The sequence below is a fragment of the Rattus norvegicus genome, chromosome 16 (genome assembly GCF_021556685.1).
Source record: "Rattus norvegicus strain SHRSP/BbbUtx chromosome 16, alternate assembly SHRSP_T2T, whole genome shotgun sequence".
In the NCBI taxonomy this organism is placed as follows: Eukaryota; Metazoa; Chordata; class Mammalia; order Rodentia; family Muridae; genus Rattus; species Rattus norvegicus.
The window spans coordinates 25,876,251-25,896,306 of record NC_141549.1 but is presented as its reverse complement, the minus strand read 5'-3'; the positions used below and the strand labels follow the sequence as shown (position 1 = coordinate 25,896,306).

At 38.7% G+C, this 20,056-nt stretch overlaps 1 protein-coding gene across 2 annotated transcripts in view; it reads left to right on the top strand.

Annotated features, from left to right (window-relative positions):
* LOC148000493 (uncharacterized) overlaps positions 1–20,056 on the top strand; it is a 49,132-nt gene that overhangs the window by 11,573 nt on the left and 17,503 nt on the right. The window contains exons 6-10 of one of the 2 annotated variants that reach the window (XM_087589410.1): positions 11,630–11,666; positions 13,824–13,885; positions 16,675–16,708; positions 17,162–17,204; positions 18,925–19,068. In XM_087589410.1, coding sequence (XP_087445536.1) covers positions 11,630–11,666; positions 13,824–13,885; positions 16,675–16,708; positions 17,162–17,204; positions 18,925–19,068 — 320 coding nt within the window. The remainder of the gene's footprint in view (positions 1–11,629; positions 11,667–13,823; positions 13,886–16,674; positions 16,709–17,161; positions 17,205–18,924; positions 19,069–20,056) is intronic. The other variant, XM_087589411.1, reaches the window with a different exon arrangement.

The window sequence follows — 20,056 nt, the reverse complement described above, 5'->3', positions numbered from 1 at the left end:
AAGTTTTTGACAGGCAGGTCTTTAAGTAGCTTGATTAGAGTTGTACTGGGCTATTTAATGTTATCTGTGGTTACTGTAAAGGGTTTTGCTTGACTAAATTTTTCTTATCCCTTTTAACTGTTGCATGAGGAAGGGCTGCTGGTTTTTTGAGTTAATCTTGTATTCAGACACTTTTCTGTAAGGGTTTATCACCTTTGGTGTAGGAGTTCTTTGGTAGATTTTGTGAGGTCTCTTTTGTATGTGGGCAGCTTTGCTTACTCTCTGGTTTTAAGTTTCTCTGCATATAAGTTGTTAGTGTTTATTGGCTGGTTCAGGTATGCAAATTTGATCACTGAGGTCTCTAAGACTTTTAACATGAAGGGGTGCTTGATTTTATCAACGACTTTATCAGCATCTAATGTGATGACCAAGTGAATTTTTTTGATATCTCCACCCCTGCCAGCTTCAGCTATCCATTCATTTTCATGGCTGTCAAGCCATCTCCCCTGTATCTCCCCAGACCCGATCCTGAAACACTCAGTAGTCTCAAATTTACCCACTCCCACCTAGTTCCTTCCTTCCTCTGCCTCCTCTGAGTATTTTCCGGTATGTTCTAAGTTAGATTCAAAATCCTCTCTTGGTCCTTTCTTCTTCATCTTCTTTTGGTCCTGAGTATAGTATTGATATCCTGTACTTTATTGCTAATATCCACTTAGAAGTGAGTATACGCCATCCATGTCTTTTGGGTCTGGGTTATGTCACTCAGGAAGATATTCTCAAGTTCTATTCATTCACCTGCAAAGGTCATTATGTCTTTGTCTTTAGTAGGTGAATAGTATCCCACATTGTCTTTTTTCATTAAAAAAAAAAAAACTTCACCCTTGTCAGTTGCAGATTTCCATTCACTTTCAGGACCATCCATCCATCTCTCCTCTTCCTTACCCACACCTGATTCCAAACCCATCCCATAGCCCTCCGTATCTCTTCTCTATTCAGTTCACTCCCTCCGTCTTCCTCTTAGGACTGCTTTATGCACTCCTTTAAGTGAGATTCAGGCATCCTCACTTGTGCATTCCTTCTTGTGTAGCTTTTCTGAGTCTGTGGATAATAGCATGGTGTCTGTATTTTTGGCCAATAACCATCTATAAGTGAGTACATAACACACATGTCCTGTTTGAACTCCGGAGGATATTCTCAAGTTCCATTGATTTACCTGCAAAATTCATTCTGCCTTTGTTTGTAATAGTGGGATAATATGCCATTTTGAAAGTATACATCACTTTCTTTTTTTTATTAACTTATGTATTTCTTATTTACATTTCAAGTGTTATTCCTTTCCCAGTTTCCAGGCCAAAATCTCCGTAGCCCCTCCCACTCCCCTTCTTTATGGGTGTTCCACTCCCATTCCTCCCCTATTGCCGCCCTCCCCCCAACAATCACGTTCACTGGGGGTTCAGTCTTCGCAGGACCCAGGGCTTCCCCTTCCACTGGTGCTCTTACTAGGCCATTCATTGCTACCTATGAGGTCGGAGTCCAGGGTCAGTCCATGTATAGTCTTTAGGTAGTGGCTTAGTCCCTGGAAGCTCTGGTTGCTTGGCATTGTTGTTCATATGGCATCTCATCCCCTTCAATCTCTTTCAGTCCTTTCTCTGATTCCTTCAACGGGGGTCCTGTTCTCAGTTCAGTGGTTTGCTGCTGGCATTCACCTCTGTATTTGTTGTATTCTGGCTGTGTCTCTCAGGAGAGATCTACATCCGGCTCCAGTCTGCCTACACTTCTTTGCTTCATCCATATTGTCTAATTGGGTGGCTGTATATGTATGGGCCACATGTGGGGCAGGCTCTGAATGGGTGTTACTTCAGTCTCTGTTTTAATCTTTGCCTCTCTATTCCCTGCCATGGGCATTCTTGTTCCCCTTTCAAAGAAGGAGTGAAGTATTCACATTTTGATCATTCATCTTGAGTTTCATGTGTTCTATGCATCTAGGGTAATTCAAGCATTTGGGCTAATATCCACTTATCAATGAGTGGATACCATATGTGTTTTTCTGTGATGGGTTAGCTCACTCAGGATGATATTTTCCAGTTCCAACCATTTCCCTATGAATTTCACAAAGGCATTGTTTTTGATAGCTGAGTAATATTCCATTGTGTAGATGTACCACATTTTCTGTATCCATTCCTCTGTTGAAGGGCATCTGGGTTCTTTCCAGCTTCTGGCTATTATAAATAAGGCTGCTATGAACGTAGTGGAGCACGTGTCTTTTTTATATGTTGGGGCATCTTTTGGGTATATGCCCAAGAGAGGTATAGCTGGATCCTCAGGCAGTTCAATGTCCAATTTTCTGAGGATCCTCCAGACTGATTTCCAGATTGGTTGTACCAGTCGGCAATCCCACCAACAATGGAGGAGTGTTCCTCTTTCTCTGCATCCTTGCCAGCATCTGCTGTCACCTGACTTTTTGATCTTAGCCATTCTCACTGGTGTGAGGTGAAATCTCAGGGTTGTTTTGATTTGCATTTCCATTATGACTAAAGATGTTGAACATTTCTTTAGGTGTTTCTCAGCCATTCGGCATTCCTCAGCTGTGAATTCTTTGTTTAGCTCTGAACCCCATTTTTTAATAGGGTTATTTGTCTCCCTTCGGTCTAACTTCTTGAGTTCTTTGTTTATTTTGGATATAAGGCCTCTATCTGTTGTAGGATTGGTAAAGATCTTTTCCCAATCTGTTGGTTGCCGATTTGTCGAACCACAGTGTCCTTTGCCTTACAGAAGCTTTGCAGTTTTATGAGATCCCATTTGTCGATTCTTGATCTTAGAGCATAAGCCATTGGTGTTTTGTTCAGGAAATTTTTTCCAGTGCCCATGTGTTCCAGATGCTTCCCTAGTTTTTCTTCTATTAGTTTGAGTGTGTCTGGTTTGATGTGGAGGTCCTTGATCCACTTGGACTTAAACTTTGTACAGGGTGATAAGCATGGATCAATCTGCATTCTTCTACATGTTGACCTCCAGTTCAACCAGCACCATTTGCTGAAAATGCTATCTTTTTTCCATTGGATGGTTTTGGCTCCTTTGTCAAAAATCAAGTGACCATAGGTGTGTGGGTTCATTTCTGGGTCTTCAATTCTATTCCTTTGGTCTATCTGTCTGTCTGTGTACCAATACCATGCAGTTTTTATCAGTATTGCTCTGTAATACTGCTTGAGTTCAGGGATAGTGATTCCCCCTGAAGTCCTTTTATTGTTGAGGATAGCTTTAGCTATCCTGGGTTTTTGGTTATTCCAGATGAATTTGCAAATTGTTCTGTCTAACTCTTTGAAGAATTGGATTGTTATTTTGATGGGGATTGCATTGAATCTGTAGATCGCTTTTGGTAAGATGACCATTTTTGCTATATTAATCCTGCCAATCCATGAGCATGGGAGATCTTTCCATCTTCTGAGGTCTTCTTCAATTTCTTTCTTCAGAGTCTTGAAGTTCTTATTGTACAGATCTTTTACTTGCTTGGTTAAAGTCACGCCGAGGTACTTTATATTATTTGGGTCTATTATGAAGGGTGTTGTTTCCCTAATTTCTTTCTCAGTTGTTTCTCTTTTGTGTAGAGGAAGGCTACTGATTTATTTGAGTTAATTTTATGTCCAGCCACTTTACTGAAGTTGTTTATTAGCTTTAGTAGTTCTCTGGTGGAACTTTTGGGATCACTTAAATGTACTATCATATCATCTGCAAATAGTGATATTTTGACTTCTTCTATTCCAATCTGTATCCCCTTGACCTCCTTTTGTTGTCTGATTGCTCTGGCTAGAACTTCAAGAACTGTATTGAATAAGTAGGGAGAGAGTGGGCAGCCTTGTCTAGTCCCTGATTTTAGTGGGATTGCTTCAAGTTTCTCTCCACTTATTTTAATGTTAGCAATTGGTTTGCTGTATATGGCTTTTACTATGTTTAGGTATGGGCCTTGAATACCTTTCTTTCCAGGACTTTTATCATGAAGGGGTGTTGAATTTTGTCAAATGCTTTCTCAGCATCTAATGAAATGATCATGTGGTTCTGTTCTTTCAGTTTGTTTATATGATGGATCACGTTGATGGTTTTCCGTATATTAAACCATCCCTGCATGCCTGGGATGAAGCCTACTTGATCATGGTGGATGATTGTTTTGATGTGCTCTTGGATTTGGTTTGCCAGAATTTTATTGAGTATTTTTGCGTCTATATTCATAAGGGAAATTGGTCTAAGTTCTCTTTCTGTGTTGGGTCTGTGTGTGGTTTGGGTATAAGAGTAATTGTGGCTTCATAGAAGGAATTTGGTAGTGCTCCATCTGTTTTAATTTTGTGGAATAGTTTGGATAGTATTGGTATGAGGCCTTCTATGAAGGTCTGATAGAATTCTGCATTGAACCCGTCTGGACCTGGGCTCTTTTTTGTTGGGAGACCTTTAATGACTGCTACTATTTCCTTAGGAGTTATGGGGTTGTTTAACTGGTTTATCTGTTCCTGATTTAACTTCGGTACCTGGTATCTGTCTAGCAAATTGTCCATTTCCTGCAGATTTTCAAGTTTTGTTGAACGTAGGCTTTTATAGTAAGATCTGATGATTTTTTGAATTTCGTCTGAATCTGTAGTTATGTCTCCCTTTTCATTTCTGATTTTGTTAATTTGGAAACACTCTCTGTGTCCTCTAGTTGGTCTGGCTAAGGGTTTATCTATCTTAATGATTGTCTCAAAGAACCATCTTTTGGTTCTGTTGATTCTTTCTATGGTCCATTTGTTTCTACTTGGCTGATTTCAGCTCTGAGTTTGATTATTTCCTGCCTTCTACTCCTCCTGGGTGTATTTGCTTCTTTTTGTTCTAGAGCTTTTAGGTGTGCTGTCAAGCTGGTGACATATGCTGTTTCCTGTTTCTTTCTGCAGGCACTCAGAGCTATGGGTTTTCCTCTTAGCACAGCTTTCATTGTGTCCCATAAGTTTGGGTATGTTGTACCTTCGATTTCATTAAATCTAAGAAGTCTCTATTTTCTTTCTTTATTTCTTCCTTAACTAGGTTATCATTGAGTAGAGCATTGTTCAACTTCCACGTATATGTGGGCATTCTTCCATTATTGTTATTGAAGACCAGATTTAGGCCGTGGTCGTCTGATAGCACCCATGGGATTATTTCTATCTTTCTGTACCTGTTGAGGCCTGTTTTTTGACCAAATATATGGTCAATTTTGGAGAAAGTACCATGAGGACCTGAGAAGAATGTATATCCTTTTGCTTTAGGATAGAATGTTCTATAAATATCTGTTAAGTCTATTTGGTTCATGATTTCTCTTAGTCTGTCTACGTCTCTGTTTAATTAGTGTTTCCATGATCTGTCCATTGATGAGAGTGGGGTGTGGAAATCTCCTACTATTATTGTGTGAGGTGCAATGTGTGTTTTGAGCTTTAGTAAGGTTTCCTTTACGTATGTAGGTGCCCTTGTATTTGGGGCATAGATATTTAGGATTGAGAGTTCATCTTGGTGGATTTTTCCTTTGATGAATATGAAGTGTCCTTCCTTATCTTTTTTGATGACGTTTAGTTGGAAATTGATTTTATTTGATATTAGAATGGCTACTCCAGCTTGCTTCTTCAGACCATTTGCTTGGAAAGTTGATTTCCAGCCTTTCACTCTGAGGTAGAGTCTGTCTTTGTCTCTGAGGTGTGTTTCCTGTAGGGAATGCAGGGTCCTCATTGCATATCCAGTGTGTTAATCTGTGTATTTTTATTGGGGAGTTGAGGCCATTGATGTTGAGAGATATTCAGGAATAGTGATTATTGCTTCCTGTTATGTTCATATTTGGATGTGAGGTTATGTTTGTGTGCTTTTCTTCTTTTTGTTTTGTTTCCAAGACGATTTGTTTCTTGCTTTTTCTAGGGTGTAGCTTGCCTTCTTATGTTGGCCTTTACCATTTATTATCCTTTGTAGTGCTGGATTTGTAGAAAGATATTGTGTAAATTTGGTTTTGTCCTGGAATATCTTGGTTTCTCCATCTATGTTAATTGAGAGTTTTGCAGGATAAAGTAACCTGGGCTGGCATTTGTGTTCTCTTAAGGTCTGTAGGCCATCTGTCCAGGACCTTTTGGCTTTCACAGTTTCTGGTGTGATTCTGATAGGTCTGCCTTTATGTTACTTGACCTTTTTCCCTTACTGCTTTTAATATTCTTTATTTTGTGTGTTTGGTCTTTTGACTATTATGTGACGGGAGCTGTTTCTTTTCTGGTCCAATCTATTTGGAGTTCTCTAGGCTTCGTGTATGCTTATGGGTATCTCTTCCTTTAGGTTAGGGAAGTTTTCTTCTATGATTTTGTTGAAGATATTTACTGGTCCTTTGAGCTGGGAGTCTTCACTCTCTTCTATACCTATATCCTTAGGTTTGATCTTCTCATTGAATCCTGGATTTCCTGTATGTTTTGGACCAGTAGCTTTTTCTGCTTTACATTATCTTTCACAGTTGAGTCGATAGTTTTCTATAGAATCTTCTGCTCCTGAGATTCTCTCTTCTATCTCTTGTATTCTGTTGGTGAAGCTCGTATCTACAGCTCCTTGTCTCTTCTTTTGGTTTTCTATATTCAGGGTTGTTTCCATGTGTTCTTTCTTGATTGATTCTATTTCCATTTTTAATTCCTTCAAGTGTTTGTGTTTTCCTGGAATCCTTTCAGGGATTTTTGTGATTCCTCTCTGTAGGCTTCTACTTGTTTATGTTTTCCTGCGTTTCTCTAAGGGAGTTCTTCATGTCTTTCTTGAAGTCCTCCAGCATCGATCAAATATGATTTTGAAACTAGATCTTGCTTTTCTGGTGTGTTTGGATATTCCGTGTTTGCTTTGGTTGGAGAATTGGGATCCGATGATGTCATGTAGTCTTGGTTTCTGTTGCTAGGGTTCCTGTGCTTGCCTCTCGCCATCAGATTATCTCTAGTGTTTCTTTGTTCTGCTATTTCTGACAGTGGCTAGACTGTCCTATAAGCCTGTGTGTCAGGAGTGCTGTAGACCTGTTTTCCTGTTTTCTTTCAGCCAGTTATGGGAACAGAGTGTTCTGCTTTGGGGCGTGTAGTTTTTCCTATCTACAGGTCTTCAGCTGTTCCTGTGGGCCTGTGCCCTGAATTCACCAGGCAGGTCACTTGGAGCAGAAAAGTTGGTCTTACCTGTGGTCCCAAGGCTCAAGATTGCTCGTGGGGTGTTGCTAATGATCTCTCCTCAGGGGCAGCAACCAGGCGGACCTGCGCTGCCCTTTCCGGGAGCCCTCCGTGCACCAGAGTCCCAGATGGCGTTTGGTGTTTTCCTCTGGAGTCAGAGATGTGGGCAGAGTGCAGTCTCTTCTGGTTTACCAGTCGTGTCTGCCTCTCTGACGGTTTAGCTCTCCCTCTCCCAGGATTTGGGTGCAGAGAACCGTTTATCTGGCTGGTCCCTTCAGGTTCCTGCGGTGTCTCAGACGCAGTGGACCTGCTGCTCCTGTGCCCTTATCTACGGGAACCCAGAGACCGTTTCCTCTTGGGCCAGGGATATGGGCAGGGGTGGGCAGTGTTGGTGGTCTCTTCTGCTCTGCAGTCTCAGGAGTGCCCACCTGTCCGGGCGGTGAGCTCTGTCTCCCACGGGGTTTGGGAGCAGTGAGCTGGAGGCAGGGAGCACGAGATTCGGACTCCCGCTAAAAACTGGAAGTGTCCGGTCCTCCCACGGGGTTTGGGAGCCATACATCACTTTCTTTATTCATTGTTCAGTAGAGGCACATCCAGGTTGTTTCCAGATTCTGGTTAGTATGAACAAAGCTACTATGAACATAGTTTGACAAGTGGTTCTTTGGTACAGTGTGACATCTTTATGACTACACACCCAGGAGCGTTATAGCTGGCCCTTGAGGTAGAACAGTTTTTTTCTCTCAGTTTTGTGAGAAACCACCCAATTGATTTCCAAAGTTGTTGTTCAAAGTTTCACGTCCATCAGTGATGGATTAGTGTTCCCTTTGCTCCACAACCTGCCAGCATTCACTCTCACTTGAGTTTTTCATCTTTGCTTTTGTGATGGGTGTCAAATGACATGTCAGAGTGGTTTTGAGTAAGCAGCTCTTGGTTTTGTTCATTCTTTGTATTGTTTCCCATGTTTCTATGTTTAATTTTCATACCATCTTCTCTTGAGCGTGTATGCTTCTGTTTTTATTTTTAATATTGCATATGTGCTGATTAGCTGCTATTATGAAATCTCTCCATTTCTTTTGAAGGGACATAGTGTTATGAACTTTCCTTTTGCACTGCTTTTATTGTGTTCCCTAAGTTTGTATGATTTGTGCCTTCACTTTCATTGAATTCTAGAAAGACTTTTCTTCTTTCAACAGTGGTCACTTAGCATAGAGTTGTTCAGTTTCCATGAGATTGTAGGCTTTCCATTGTTTTTGTTGTTGACATAGTCCAACTTTAGTCCATGGTGACCTTATCAGACACAAAAGCATTTTGGTGTTCTTTTGTTGTTGTTGTTTTTGTATTTTCTTGTATCTGTTGTAGATCTGTATCTGTACATGTTCAATTTTGGAGAAGGTTCCATGAGGTGCTGAGAAGATACATATTTTTTTATTTGAGTGACAGCTTCTATAGATATATGTTGTTGTAAAAATATTAAAATAAAAAAGTAAAAGTTGTCTTTTACCCCGCTAGGTCCGCACCTCGGTGCCCCAAGATATCTGCTAGATATCTTGGCGGAAACACAGCCCAGCCGCACATTTTCCTACACTCAAACCCTCACATAAAAGAACACACAACACAATAATCTTTGATCCAATTGGTAAGGTATAGTTGCCACTTAAACATACAAGGCCTGGTACCATCCATCCCTTAGGAAGATTGATAACAACCTGTAAATACACAGAGCAGAATCTTAACATCCCCTGCCATGGCTCCTCCCCCCTCTCTCTCCTCTTCTCTGTGTTAATCCCCTTCTCTTCCTTCAAGCTTCTCTCCTGCCCATCCTTGCTTCTCCTCCAGTGTCAGGTCTCCTACTATCCTGTACCTGCCCCTCACCTGTATTTTACAAATTCAATGGGGAGGTGGTTCTGGTGAAGTCATCTGAGTTCTGAGTATGTGACTAGGCAGCTGTCCTTGGGGCAGTGGAATTAGCATCAAAATACAGAAACTTCAGGGCAAACCACCACAGATATCTGTTAGGTCCATTTGATTCATGTCATCTACTAGTTGCATTACATTTCAGTTTAGTTTCTCTTTTGGTGACATGCCTGTTGGTCATTAACGTGATAATATGTAGGTGATGTCCCCTACTATTAATGTGTGGAATTGGAGGTGTGGTTTAAGCTTTAACAAAATTAGTAAATGTTTCTTTTGTAAAGGAGGATGCACTTGTATCGCAAGCATTGATGTTTAGAATTGAAGCACCATCTTGTTGGATTTTCCTTTGATTTATATGCAGTGTCCTTTCCCATCTCTTTTAATTATTTCTCATTGAAAGTCTATTTTACCAGATATTAGATTGGCTGCTGCAGCTTGACTCTTGGGTCCATTTGCTTTACAGACCTTTTGTCCAGTCCTTTATTCTGTGGCAGTGATTATCTTTGTGGCTGAGTTGCATTTCTATATGCAACAGAAGCATAGATTCTGTTTATGCATCTACTCTCTTAGACTATGTCTTTTTATTTGGTAAGTGAATCTGTTCCTGTTCAGAGATATTAATAATTAATGATTGCTTTTACTTGGTATTTTGATTTTGGTTTGCATGTGTTTCTCTTGGTTGGTTTTACTATGCGATTATTAGTTTCTCGTGTTTCATTGAGTTCAGTTACTCTCCTTGTCTTGGAGTTTTGCTTGTAGCATCCTGATTAGTGATGGGTTAGTAGAAAGATATAGTTTGCGTTTGGTTTTGTCACAGAATAGCTTTTTACTCCATCTTGAGTAAAATTGATTGAAAATTTTGCTAAGTATTGTAGTCTGGGCTGACAGCTATAGTCTCTTAGGGTCTGTAAGACATCTCTCTGGCTCTTCTGGCTTTTAATTCTCTGTTGAGAAGTTTGGTATAATTCTGATTGTTCTGTCTTTATATGTAATATGTTACTTGCCTCTTTCTCCTTGTGGCTTTTTAATTTTCTCTCTTTGTTTTGGGGATTTAATGTTTTGGTTATTATGTAGCTGGAGGATTTATTTTCTGACACAGTAAACTCTTATTTGTACTGTAAGCTTCTTGCGTGTATGTAGGCATCTTTTTCTTGAGGTTTGGGATGTTTTCTTCTATGATGTTGTTGAAGATATTTTCTGGGCCTTTCATCTGGGAATCTTCTTCTCCTGTTCCTATTTTTCTTAAGTTTGGCCCTGATTCCACATCCAGCCTATCAGGCTGTGCCTTTTTAATGGGGAAGATGAGTTCACTGATATTGAGAGATATTAACAACAAATGAGTGTTAATTCCTGCCATTCTCATTTTGTGAATGAGTGATTATTATTTATTTTTGTTAACACCAATCAATTTGGTGTTCTGTAAGGTTCCTCTAAGTTTATAGGCATTCTTCCTTTATGTTGTATAAATTTCCTTCTATGATTTTGTTGAACATGTGTTCTCATCTTTGGAGCTGGTACTCTCTTCACTTTTGAACAATTCCTATTATCCTTAGTACAAAATTTCACAGTGTCTCAGACTACCTGAATATTTTGAGTCAGTAACTTTTAAGTGATATTTTCTTTGGTTGACGTATTAATTTCTTTGAGTATATCATGTATGCCTGAGATCATCTCTTCCAATTCTTTTATTGTGTTGGCTGTGCTTCTGTTCTTGTTCTCTTTTGGAGTATTTCTGTCTCCAAGGTTCCATCATTTTGGGTTGCCTTTATTGCTTCTTTAATCATTTGCAGGTGTTGACATATTTTATTCATTTTGCTCACCTGTTTGATTGTATTTTCCTGTATATTTTAAGGGATTTGATAATTTCTCCTTTAAATTCCTCTATCATATTCATAAGATTGGATTCAATGTCATTTTATTGTGTTTTGATTTTATTCGCATATCCAGGTCTTGATGTAGTAGGATAGCTGGGCTCCAGGTGTGTTATATTGTTTTGTTCTTGTTGAGTGTATTCTCATGCTGGCCTTTAGCCAACTCTTTATCCATGGGTGTTTACTGGTGCAAGAGTCATGAAGTGGGCTCTGGGTTTTTCTCTTTTTAGGGGTTAGGTTAAGATATGGTCTCACTAAATTGTAGCTTTCTTTGTCTAAGGAATCACAGTGATCCATATGCTTTTGCTTCCTCAGTGTTGGGATTCATGTTGTGCGCCACCAGACCCAATCTGTTATTCTTTCAAGAATCATTAGCCCAGAGTAAAAGGAATCACAGTTGATTGTTTTTATACTGGTAAGGATTGGGTTTTCTGTCATTCTGAGAGAGTTCAGTTAGGATCATCACAATTGTTCACGGGTATTTATTTCTAGACATTGATGTTTGATAAATTACTGCCATCTTTGATTTGAAATATACAGGGAATGGATTGGTTCTAAGTGACGTAATTGGCTACAAATGAATATTTACTCTAGAGTACTCAATAGATTGTTCTCATAGACATTGATACTAAAAATGAGTTTCATAATTTTATTTGTAATATTCTTCTATACTTGTAATAATACACATTTTGTTTTTATTTTCAGAAGTCTTGTTTTTTAAAGATGAAAGGCCTTTGTCCTGGTAAGGCTTAACAGTACATTAGTACTAGAGGAGTGCAAAGATAAAAAGCAAATTCTTTTTGGGTATACTTTGAGACTTGTGTCTTACAGGTCCCACAGTATTCTGAATATAATTTTAGCCTAAAATTTGTTCAGTGTACTTTATATGAATGTGAAAAGTATGCTCACAAGTATGCCATTTCCAAGAAAAAACTATGCAGTTTTTAAAAAGAGCCTGCTAGGATTAACTCTGCAAGTTAATGTCCACTTAAGATTCTTCAGCTTTTCAAAGCCTTACTAAATTGTATTTGTGGACTAAGACCCACACTCATAGTTATCATTTCAGGCATTCATCTCTCTGACACGGTACATAATGTGGGATGATTCTCAGTTGTCAGTCATTACTACAAGATGGCAACCATTTCTTTCCTCCTTTGACACCAGCTATGAAGGCAAAGGAACTTTTTGTCAGGTGTAGCATATATCATATATCTTAGAAGAAACCCATGAGTTGCAGTCCATCCAATGAAAGGCTGAGATTCCATGAAGGTGGATATTAACATTTCTCACTTTACATTTATAGGTTGTTATGGCTATTCTTAAGGGATGGATATATACTGGTTTGTGTGTGTCTAGATGAACTAACTATATCTTACCTAAGTGGGTGGTTTATGTCCTTATCAATTGGTTGTAAGTTGATTGTGCAAATGTATTGTTCATTAAGTAATTAACATATGACTCTGGGTTACAGTTGCTGGGTTACAGTTTGTTGAGTCATGACTTCACTGGATTGTTGGGAGTGTGAGAAGAGTCTGTGACAGGAAGAGGTGCTAGGCTATGGAATGCTTGGGGCTAGCTTGGCATGTGGCCACACTAGCATGGCCCACAGAACAACCCGCTATGGAGACAGTGTGTGAAAATGGATGACAGAGAAACATCTAGAGCATGTGATTGCACCTGGCATGGGAACTCATGGGAACCAGTCATTCACCTTTTAATTATTCCACAAGACCCATGTCTTCCTGAAAGCTCCACCCATCAAATATCCATTCATATGATCAGTTTTCCACAGGAATGGATCCTTTGAATCTCAATAGATTAGCTGAATGTATAGAACTAAGTGACCATGTGACTATTATTTATCTCTCTATAAAGGAGGTTTTTGCCTTCCATATCAGTTGGACATGAACATACAGGTGAAGGCCCATCCATTCCTGTCCAGGATGCTAGGTTAGACACTGGTTTGGTAGAAAATTAAAAGGTGTATTTCAAGCTCATTCTGTGCTCATTAGGATTACTTACCTCCACAAGAGAGGACAATTATGTTGTTCTCTTTATTTGGGCTCTGCATCAGGAAATCATTTTATAAATACTATCACATGACTTATTCCCTCCATGTTTAAGATTCCCTAAATCATACAAGCTAATGTCAAAATCAAGATTCAAACTTTTCCATACTAAAACTGTTCAAAGACTCCTTGCAAAATACGCATGTTAACTTATACTTGGAAGTGCAAACAGTTTCACAGTCTCAATGCAATTAGTCTTATTGTTCTTTGTTTCTGTTATTACCTTATTATGTTCATAAAAATGGATAAATGGCACAGAAACAGGCAGATTGTGACTTTGGGATTCATTCATGCGTGTGTTAAGAAGGAGCAGCTTGAACATTACAAATGCAGTGGTGGGTTTTGAAGAGCTCTAGCAGCAACAGAAATCTATTTGATGTTCGACAAGCAAACCACTTGGGTGGTACCATCATAGATAGTGAAATATTCACAAAGTATCATGGGAATAGGTGCCTTACTGCATCAGGGGCAAAGACTGTTATGATTAATGTAGTCAGGGGACTAATTCCATTGCATCTATAGATTAAAAATATCACTCGGTATAGCTATGAGAGCAAAAGCTAGAGAGGTGGTTGTGTGTATATATGTATCTGTATAATGGTTTCATTGGGCTAATTTTTGGGCCTAATTTCCTTCCCTTTCTTCTACATGGGGAAAAGTTGGAAGTAAAGTATTCCCAGACATACTCAACTGGTTAAAGAACAAATGAATAGCTTTTTAAAACAATTTATAATGTAATATAAGTTAGAAAATCAAGCAAGAAGTAATCCAATGCATTGGATTAATGTTTAGTATGAATATTAACATAACATTCTTAAAATACACCACAGTGGAGTAAGACCACCAGGACAGCTAAAATCCATTTTGAAAAACTCTAACCGGCATAATTCAGGTAAGATTAAGTGTAAGTCCTCTACTGATTCTACCCTAACTATAGAAAGAACTTTGTTTGTGCTAGGAAAGTAAGGAAATCAAATATGAATATATTTATATCCATTCTTCACTTCCTGGCAACCATTTTTAGAATTCAGATTTACTTAAGATATTGTTTCTAAGAAATTTCTTTTTTTCTTTTAAAGTTGTTTTATGTATTTGCATTCTTTTTATTGAATTACATTTTATTTCTTTACACAACTTTTCCATAGGCATTCTAGACATCAATCCAGTGGTTGGCTGTCTCTGCGTCTGTCTTAGTCAGCTTCTGGTAGAGCCTCTTAGCGGACAGCCATGCTAGGCTCCTGTTTGCCAGCACAACATGGCATCAGTAATAGTATCAGGGTTTGGTGCCTATGCATGGGATAGATCCCAAGTTGGGCCGGTCACTGGACAGCCTTTCCTTTCCTCTCTGCTCCATTTTTTACCCTGTATTTCTTTTTTTTTTCTTTTTTTTCCTTTTTTCTTTTATGGGATTTTTAAAAATTTATACAACCACCAAACTAGATAAGATGGATGAAGCAAAGAAGTGCAGGCCGACAGGAACCGGATGTAGATCTCTCCTGAGAGGCAAAGCCAGACTACAGCAAATACATAGGCAAATGCCATCATTAAACCACTGAACTGAGGACGGGACCCCCGTTGAAGGAATCAGAGAAAGGACTGAAGGAGCTTGAAGGGGCTTGAGACCCCATATGAACAACAATGCCAACCAACCAGAGCTTCTAAGAAATTTCAAATTCAAATTATATCATCTGCAATGCTACTATATTCAAATCGAACTATTGATGCATGTAGTGACCTTTGATTAAAAAAAAAAAACTATTCCATGATTTGTGTCCTCTCTAGACACATAGCAGCAAGTTGACTTTGATATAAAATACATTTTTATTTCAGGTTTTAGCATATATACTATATATATGATTATTGCTACATGTCATAGGTGTCAGTGTGTGAAAATATGATCATATTAAAAAGCAAACCAAAAACAGTATTCAATTAATTTCATTATGTTTTGGAGACTAAATATCATTAGCATAATCTGGAATTTTTCCCTCCATAATATTTCAATCATACTTATTTTATAATTCACAGATTATCTTATAGTTATTTTTAGTTGTCTTCCATTTAATGTGAATATCTTGATATTATAAATATCTGGCTCACTCAGGAACCTTTGGAGAAGTGAATGGTGTGTGAGATTTGTAGGTAGTGCTGGGGAATGAAAACTGATATTCTTAGCATTCAATGAAAGCAGCCTCCATATGGGCTACTCTGACAGCACCTTTTCCCTGTAGTCCTATTAATTAGCAAAAGATATAGTGATACTTGATTTATATGCTGCAAGACATAATTTCCAGTAAAAACAACATTGACACAGTAGATGGAAGGTTGAAAAACCACATCATTCTCCAGTACACAGCACTGAATGATCCCTTGATTGAGTCTGAATAAGATTAGATTCCAACAGGGGGAGAAGCACCACAGAATTTATCCTTTCAGCAACCTACACCACAGCATCTCTCATACCTACTGTGCCTTTGGAGAGAGCCAGCCAGAGAATAGTGTAGAGGAACCTAAATGACCCTCTTCACATAACCCTGAGAGAAACAGAATTATCATAATGTGGGTGTCTTTTTTTAAAATGTATTTCAGCACTGGAGTTTTGTTTGTGTTGTCGAGGACTGAAAGAGGCCCCACACATGCTGAGCATACGGTCCACCATAGAGACATTTTCTCAGCCCATTTGTTGATAGGACAAAAACTTGCTCTGGTCATGGGCAATGCCAAGGGGTGTGCAGTGGAGTTTTACATACTGTAAAGGAAATGAACTAGGGTTGTTCATTCTCTGAAGCATGTTTCGAGGGCAGGCTTTATCCAGAGAGTGAAACATGAGACACACTATGGTTTATATGTGGAAATATATTTTTAAAATGTTTTATGTAAGATTGCTGCTCTATCTGCAAGTTTCTTTCATGCTTCTCTCTGGAGTAATAATTCATGTTGCATAACTACTAAGGAAGTCTTTCCAGTTGCTCTTGCCATGGCCAGCAATGGAAGTTGATGTTGAACTTCTTTTTGCTGGAAATGAGCTAGGGGTCAATGCTAGATCTGAGGGCCCTTAACATCTTCTTCAGAAGATCTCGACTACAGTAACACACTGATCTCTCAAGAGCTTTGTCACACTTGCAGCTGGAAACACTTTGTAAAGGTCTTTGGGTCTCCTATATTTGACTATGCTGCAACGACAGTCACCAGAGACTGTGCTTCCCGGTGGTAGCAATGAATGTTCCCCTACAGTGAAGGAAGTTCAAGTCGACCTTTGTAGCAGCCCCTTTCACTGCTGTACGAGATGAGCATGCTCACCTAGAGCGCTGCAAACATCCCTAGTCCAGAGGCAGAAAGCAGCAGTGGCAACATGACGCTGTCCTTTTAACCTTTCACTATAGGACAACAGTTCAGGCTAAGATGATAATTTCTGTGTCTGATAGTGATCAGGATCATAGGTAATTTGCACAACAATTTTTATAAGTAGTAACTTTTGATGAAATTTTCTCTTTGTCTTTAAAATATACTAGGAAATGGGAAGAAAGGTTTTTGCATATATTTATTATTTACCAATAATTATTCACTTTAAAGGCTTTTCATAAATGGTGCCAAAGGATATAGGGTCACAAATATTAGCCTTTGTACTTATTGTCATGTTTCCTATAGTTGTTTTGTGACAAATTTTGCTTCCCTCTTTAGAAGCTGGTAAGAGACTTACAGGAACATCACCATGGTAAGAATGTGTGCATTTTACAATTAATCTGTAAAAAGTATAATGTTCAGAACCTGACATTCTCTTTGCCTCTGTGTACTCCGATTTCAGCTTCTTTATTTCTTCTATAATCACAAGCTGAACAATTATCTCCCACACAGCATGAGTTATGGACAAACATCCTTAGGAAGGGAGATGATTCAGTGGATAAAGTGCTTGCCATGAGTCTGTGAGAATGGAAGTTTGGATTCTCAGAATCCACATGAGGTCTTGAGGATCTCATGTGCATCTGAATCCTGGGGCACTTATGGTGAGGCAGGAGGTGGTGAGAGAGAATCCCCTGAAGTTTACTGGCTAGTTTGCCTGGGTTTCTTATTCATGAAGAAGGGATTGAGCCACAAAACCAAGGTTGGAAGAATGTTGCATGCTGTTATTCTAAAGGCTCCCTGACAAGCCCTCCTTTCTTGTTCCTAGGTGTGTGAATGTGGATAATGTCAGCTCTACCTCCTCTGTGAAGGTAAAATTCTTCTTTGTGAATTTAATTTTCTTATGAATTTTGTTACAATTCAGCAATAGTGTAACTATCCCAGTTTTATATGGAAAGATTGCTCAAGGGAGTCCACATTGTAGATGTGGAGATTTCTACAAACTGCAAGTGAGCAGTAAGTCCTTGTGGGTAGTGGTGGCCAATAAGAGAATGGACTCAAAAGACATAGTGAGTGGAAGACTGAGCGCAGTCCTCGTACAATAGAAGATGTCTGATGTTTGACAAGTATTGTTTGCAGAAATGAGTACATGTTTGACTGATTTTAAAATGTGACTGTTACTAGACCATAATATTTCTTTTTTAAAAAATTTTTATTAGATATATTTCTTTACTTACTTTTCCAATGTTTTTCCCCTTCCTGGTTTCCGGTCCATGAGCCCCCATCCCTTCCCCCTCACCCTCTCCCATATCGGTTTTCCTGGGCTGGAGAGATGGCTCAGTGGTTAAGAGCACTGACTGAAAGAACCAAAAAAAAAAAAAAAAACCAAAAAAAAGGAGCACTGATTGCTCTTCCAGAGGTCTTGATGAATCCAATTCACAGCAACCACATGTTGACTGACGACCATCTATAATGAGATATGATGATCTCTCCTGGTGTGTCTGATGATAGCTACTGTATACTTATATAAAATAAGTACTTCTTAGTAAGTCCAGACATTTCTATAATCCATGAATCTCCTAAGTGACTTTACCCTCAGGAAAATGCATGCAATTTTTATCTACCTTTGGACACTGCTATTTTAGGATCCTGTATGAGAGCATCTCCTTGGTTTCTCTATTTCATGTGTATTTACACTAAGGAGAAATTGTGGCTATGTAGAAGTTTGTAATATGTTCATCAAGTTTGTCTTATGAGAATAGAGCATTTTCTATTTGATTCTATGAGGGTACGTTGAAAGCTCTTCATCTAGAAAAACAACAAGTGTTTTTCCCAATTATCCAGCATTTTTAGATGCAGGGAGTCAATTACTGTATATTTCCATTTAAGTTCTTCTTTATGGATTTTAAAATAATATAAACTTATATTCTTTGTGCCACATTCAAACAGTTAAAATATTGTAGTGCTTTACTTAGATATTTCGATATCCAGTCTGAGGCTGCTTTATCACTGTGAGCTGCTCCAGGTTAAGAAACCTGTTTCTATATAACCTATAGCCCTATAGTGAGGGGCTGTGTGAATGAAGAGTGGCAATTTAATGATTTTTGAATGTGACTCAGTGGACAATTGTGTTTCTATAAAGCAGTTTCACCGGTTCTATGGTATGGACAGTGCTAGCAATTAAATTGCCATTTATTTGTAAATGAAAACTGTGCATTTTGTGATTCCCCACAATGGAAGAGGAAGACTGTTAGAAGGGGCCTCATTAATATTAATAATCATCTTAAACTAGAAGCAGAATAATTGACTGATAATGAATTAAGCTTAGTCTCAACAAGAACAAGGTCAAGTTTGTCAGTTAATGATTTTCTCTTAATCTAGGCTAGCATAAATATTTTAACTTCTTGATGGTATCCTATTAAGTTGTAAATAGGCATATAAGAAGATATTTTATATTTAATAATTTTGATTTTCATGTGTCAATATCCTGTAATTCCTAAAGAACATTGTTGATGTGAAAGCATGCATCCTAAAAGAATAGAGTTAATTTCAAGACCAAATAAAAAGTAAACTCTCTTCTCTGCATTGCAGGGAGAATCGGGAAGAAAATTCCATATAATACCTAAGAAGATCCAAAATATTTTTAGAAAATCTGGAGTTTATGTGTCTTCTCGGGTAGACCCAATTCTTGAAGTATGGGAAGAAAATACATCTGCAACAGTAATCCCCACTGATGTGAGAAGTAACCTATTTCCTTTTGTGAAGGGGAGTGATGGGTGTTTGTGCCTATGCCTTCCTAGTGCAAGTAGTGAACGAGTAGAGAAAGATCAGCCTTGAGCATTCCCTTCACACTCTCCATATCCTCACTCCTTGCCAGTCACTGCATTAGGCATTGCTTCTCAACATTCCTAACGCTGTGACCTTTAATACAGTTCCTCATGCTGTGGTGATTCCCAACCATACAACTGTTATGTTGCTACTGCATCAGTGTCAGATTGATAATATCATCAACTGTAATGTCGATTTGGTATTTTCAGAAGGTCTTTGCCAACCTGTGTGAGACTGTTCTATGCCTTCCTCCAATAGGGTATGACAGACAGGTTGAGAATCACTGTCATAAAATGTAATAATAGTAAATTAGACTATGGAAACAGAAGAAAAAACAGAAAATGAGCATGTTTTTAACTCACTGAGGAGAAGTCATAAAAATACAGAAACCAAATAGTACATGCTCCTGGAAATAGGTACAGTCAACATGAAAGCGACCACCATAGTTGTGCTTCATTTACTTTGGATTGACTGACTTTATGTGTGTGAATGTTTTGCGTGTATTCTGTCTGTATACCATGTGCGTGTGCTTCCCACAAAAATCAGAAGAGGTCATTTCATCCTTTGTTCTTGTTGTTCCAGAATTTTGTCAACCAATATTATGTGTTTTACAAAGCAAAGCCAGGTGTCCTGGAGGAGCAATGAATGTTTTAAACTCCTCAGCCCCTTTTCCAGCACACAGATTTAATATGTTTGATAGGCAAAAAGATTAAAATTATCATCAGGGGAAATAAGAAGTCCATCTTCTGATATTTCTTAACTTCCTGGACAGGACCTCAGCATTCTGGTTTTACCCATTGAAGTCCAAAGTACTTATAGGCGGGGTGCCCACAACAGGAGGCTGGGTATGTTGGTGTACACAGTTAATTCATGAACTCATAAATCAGGCAGGATG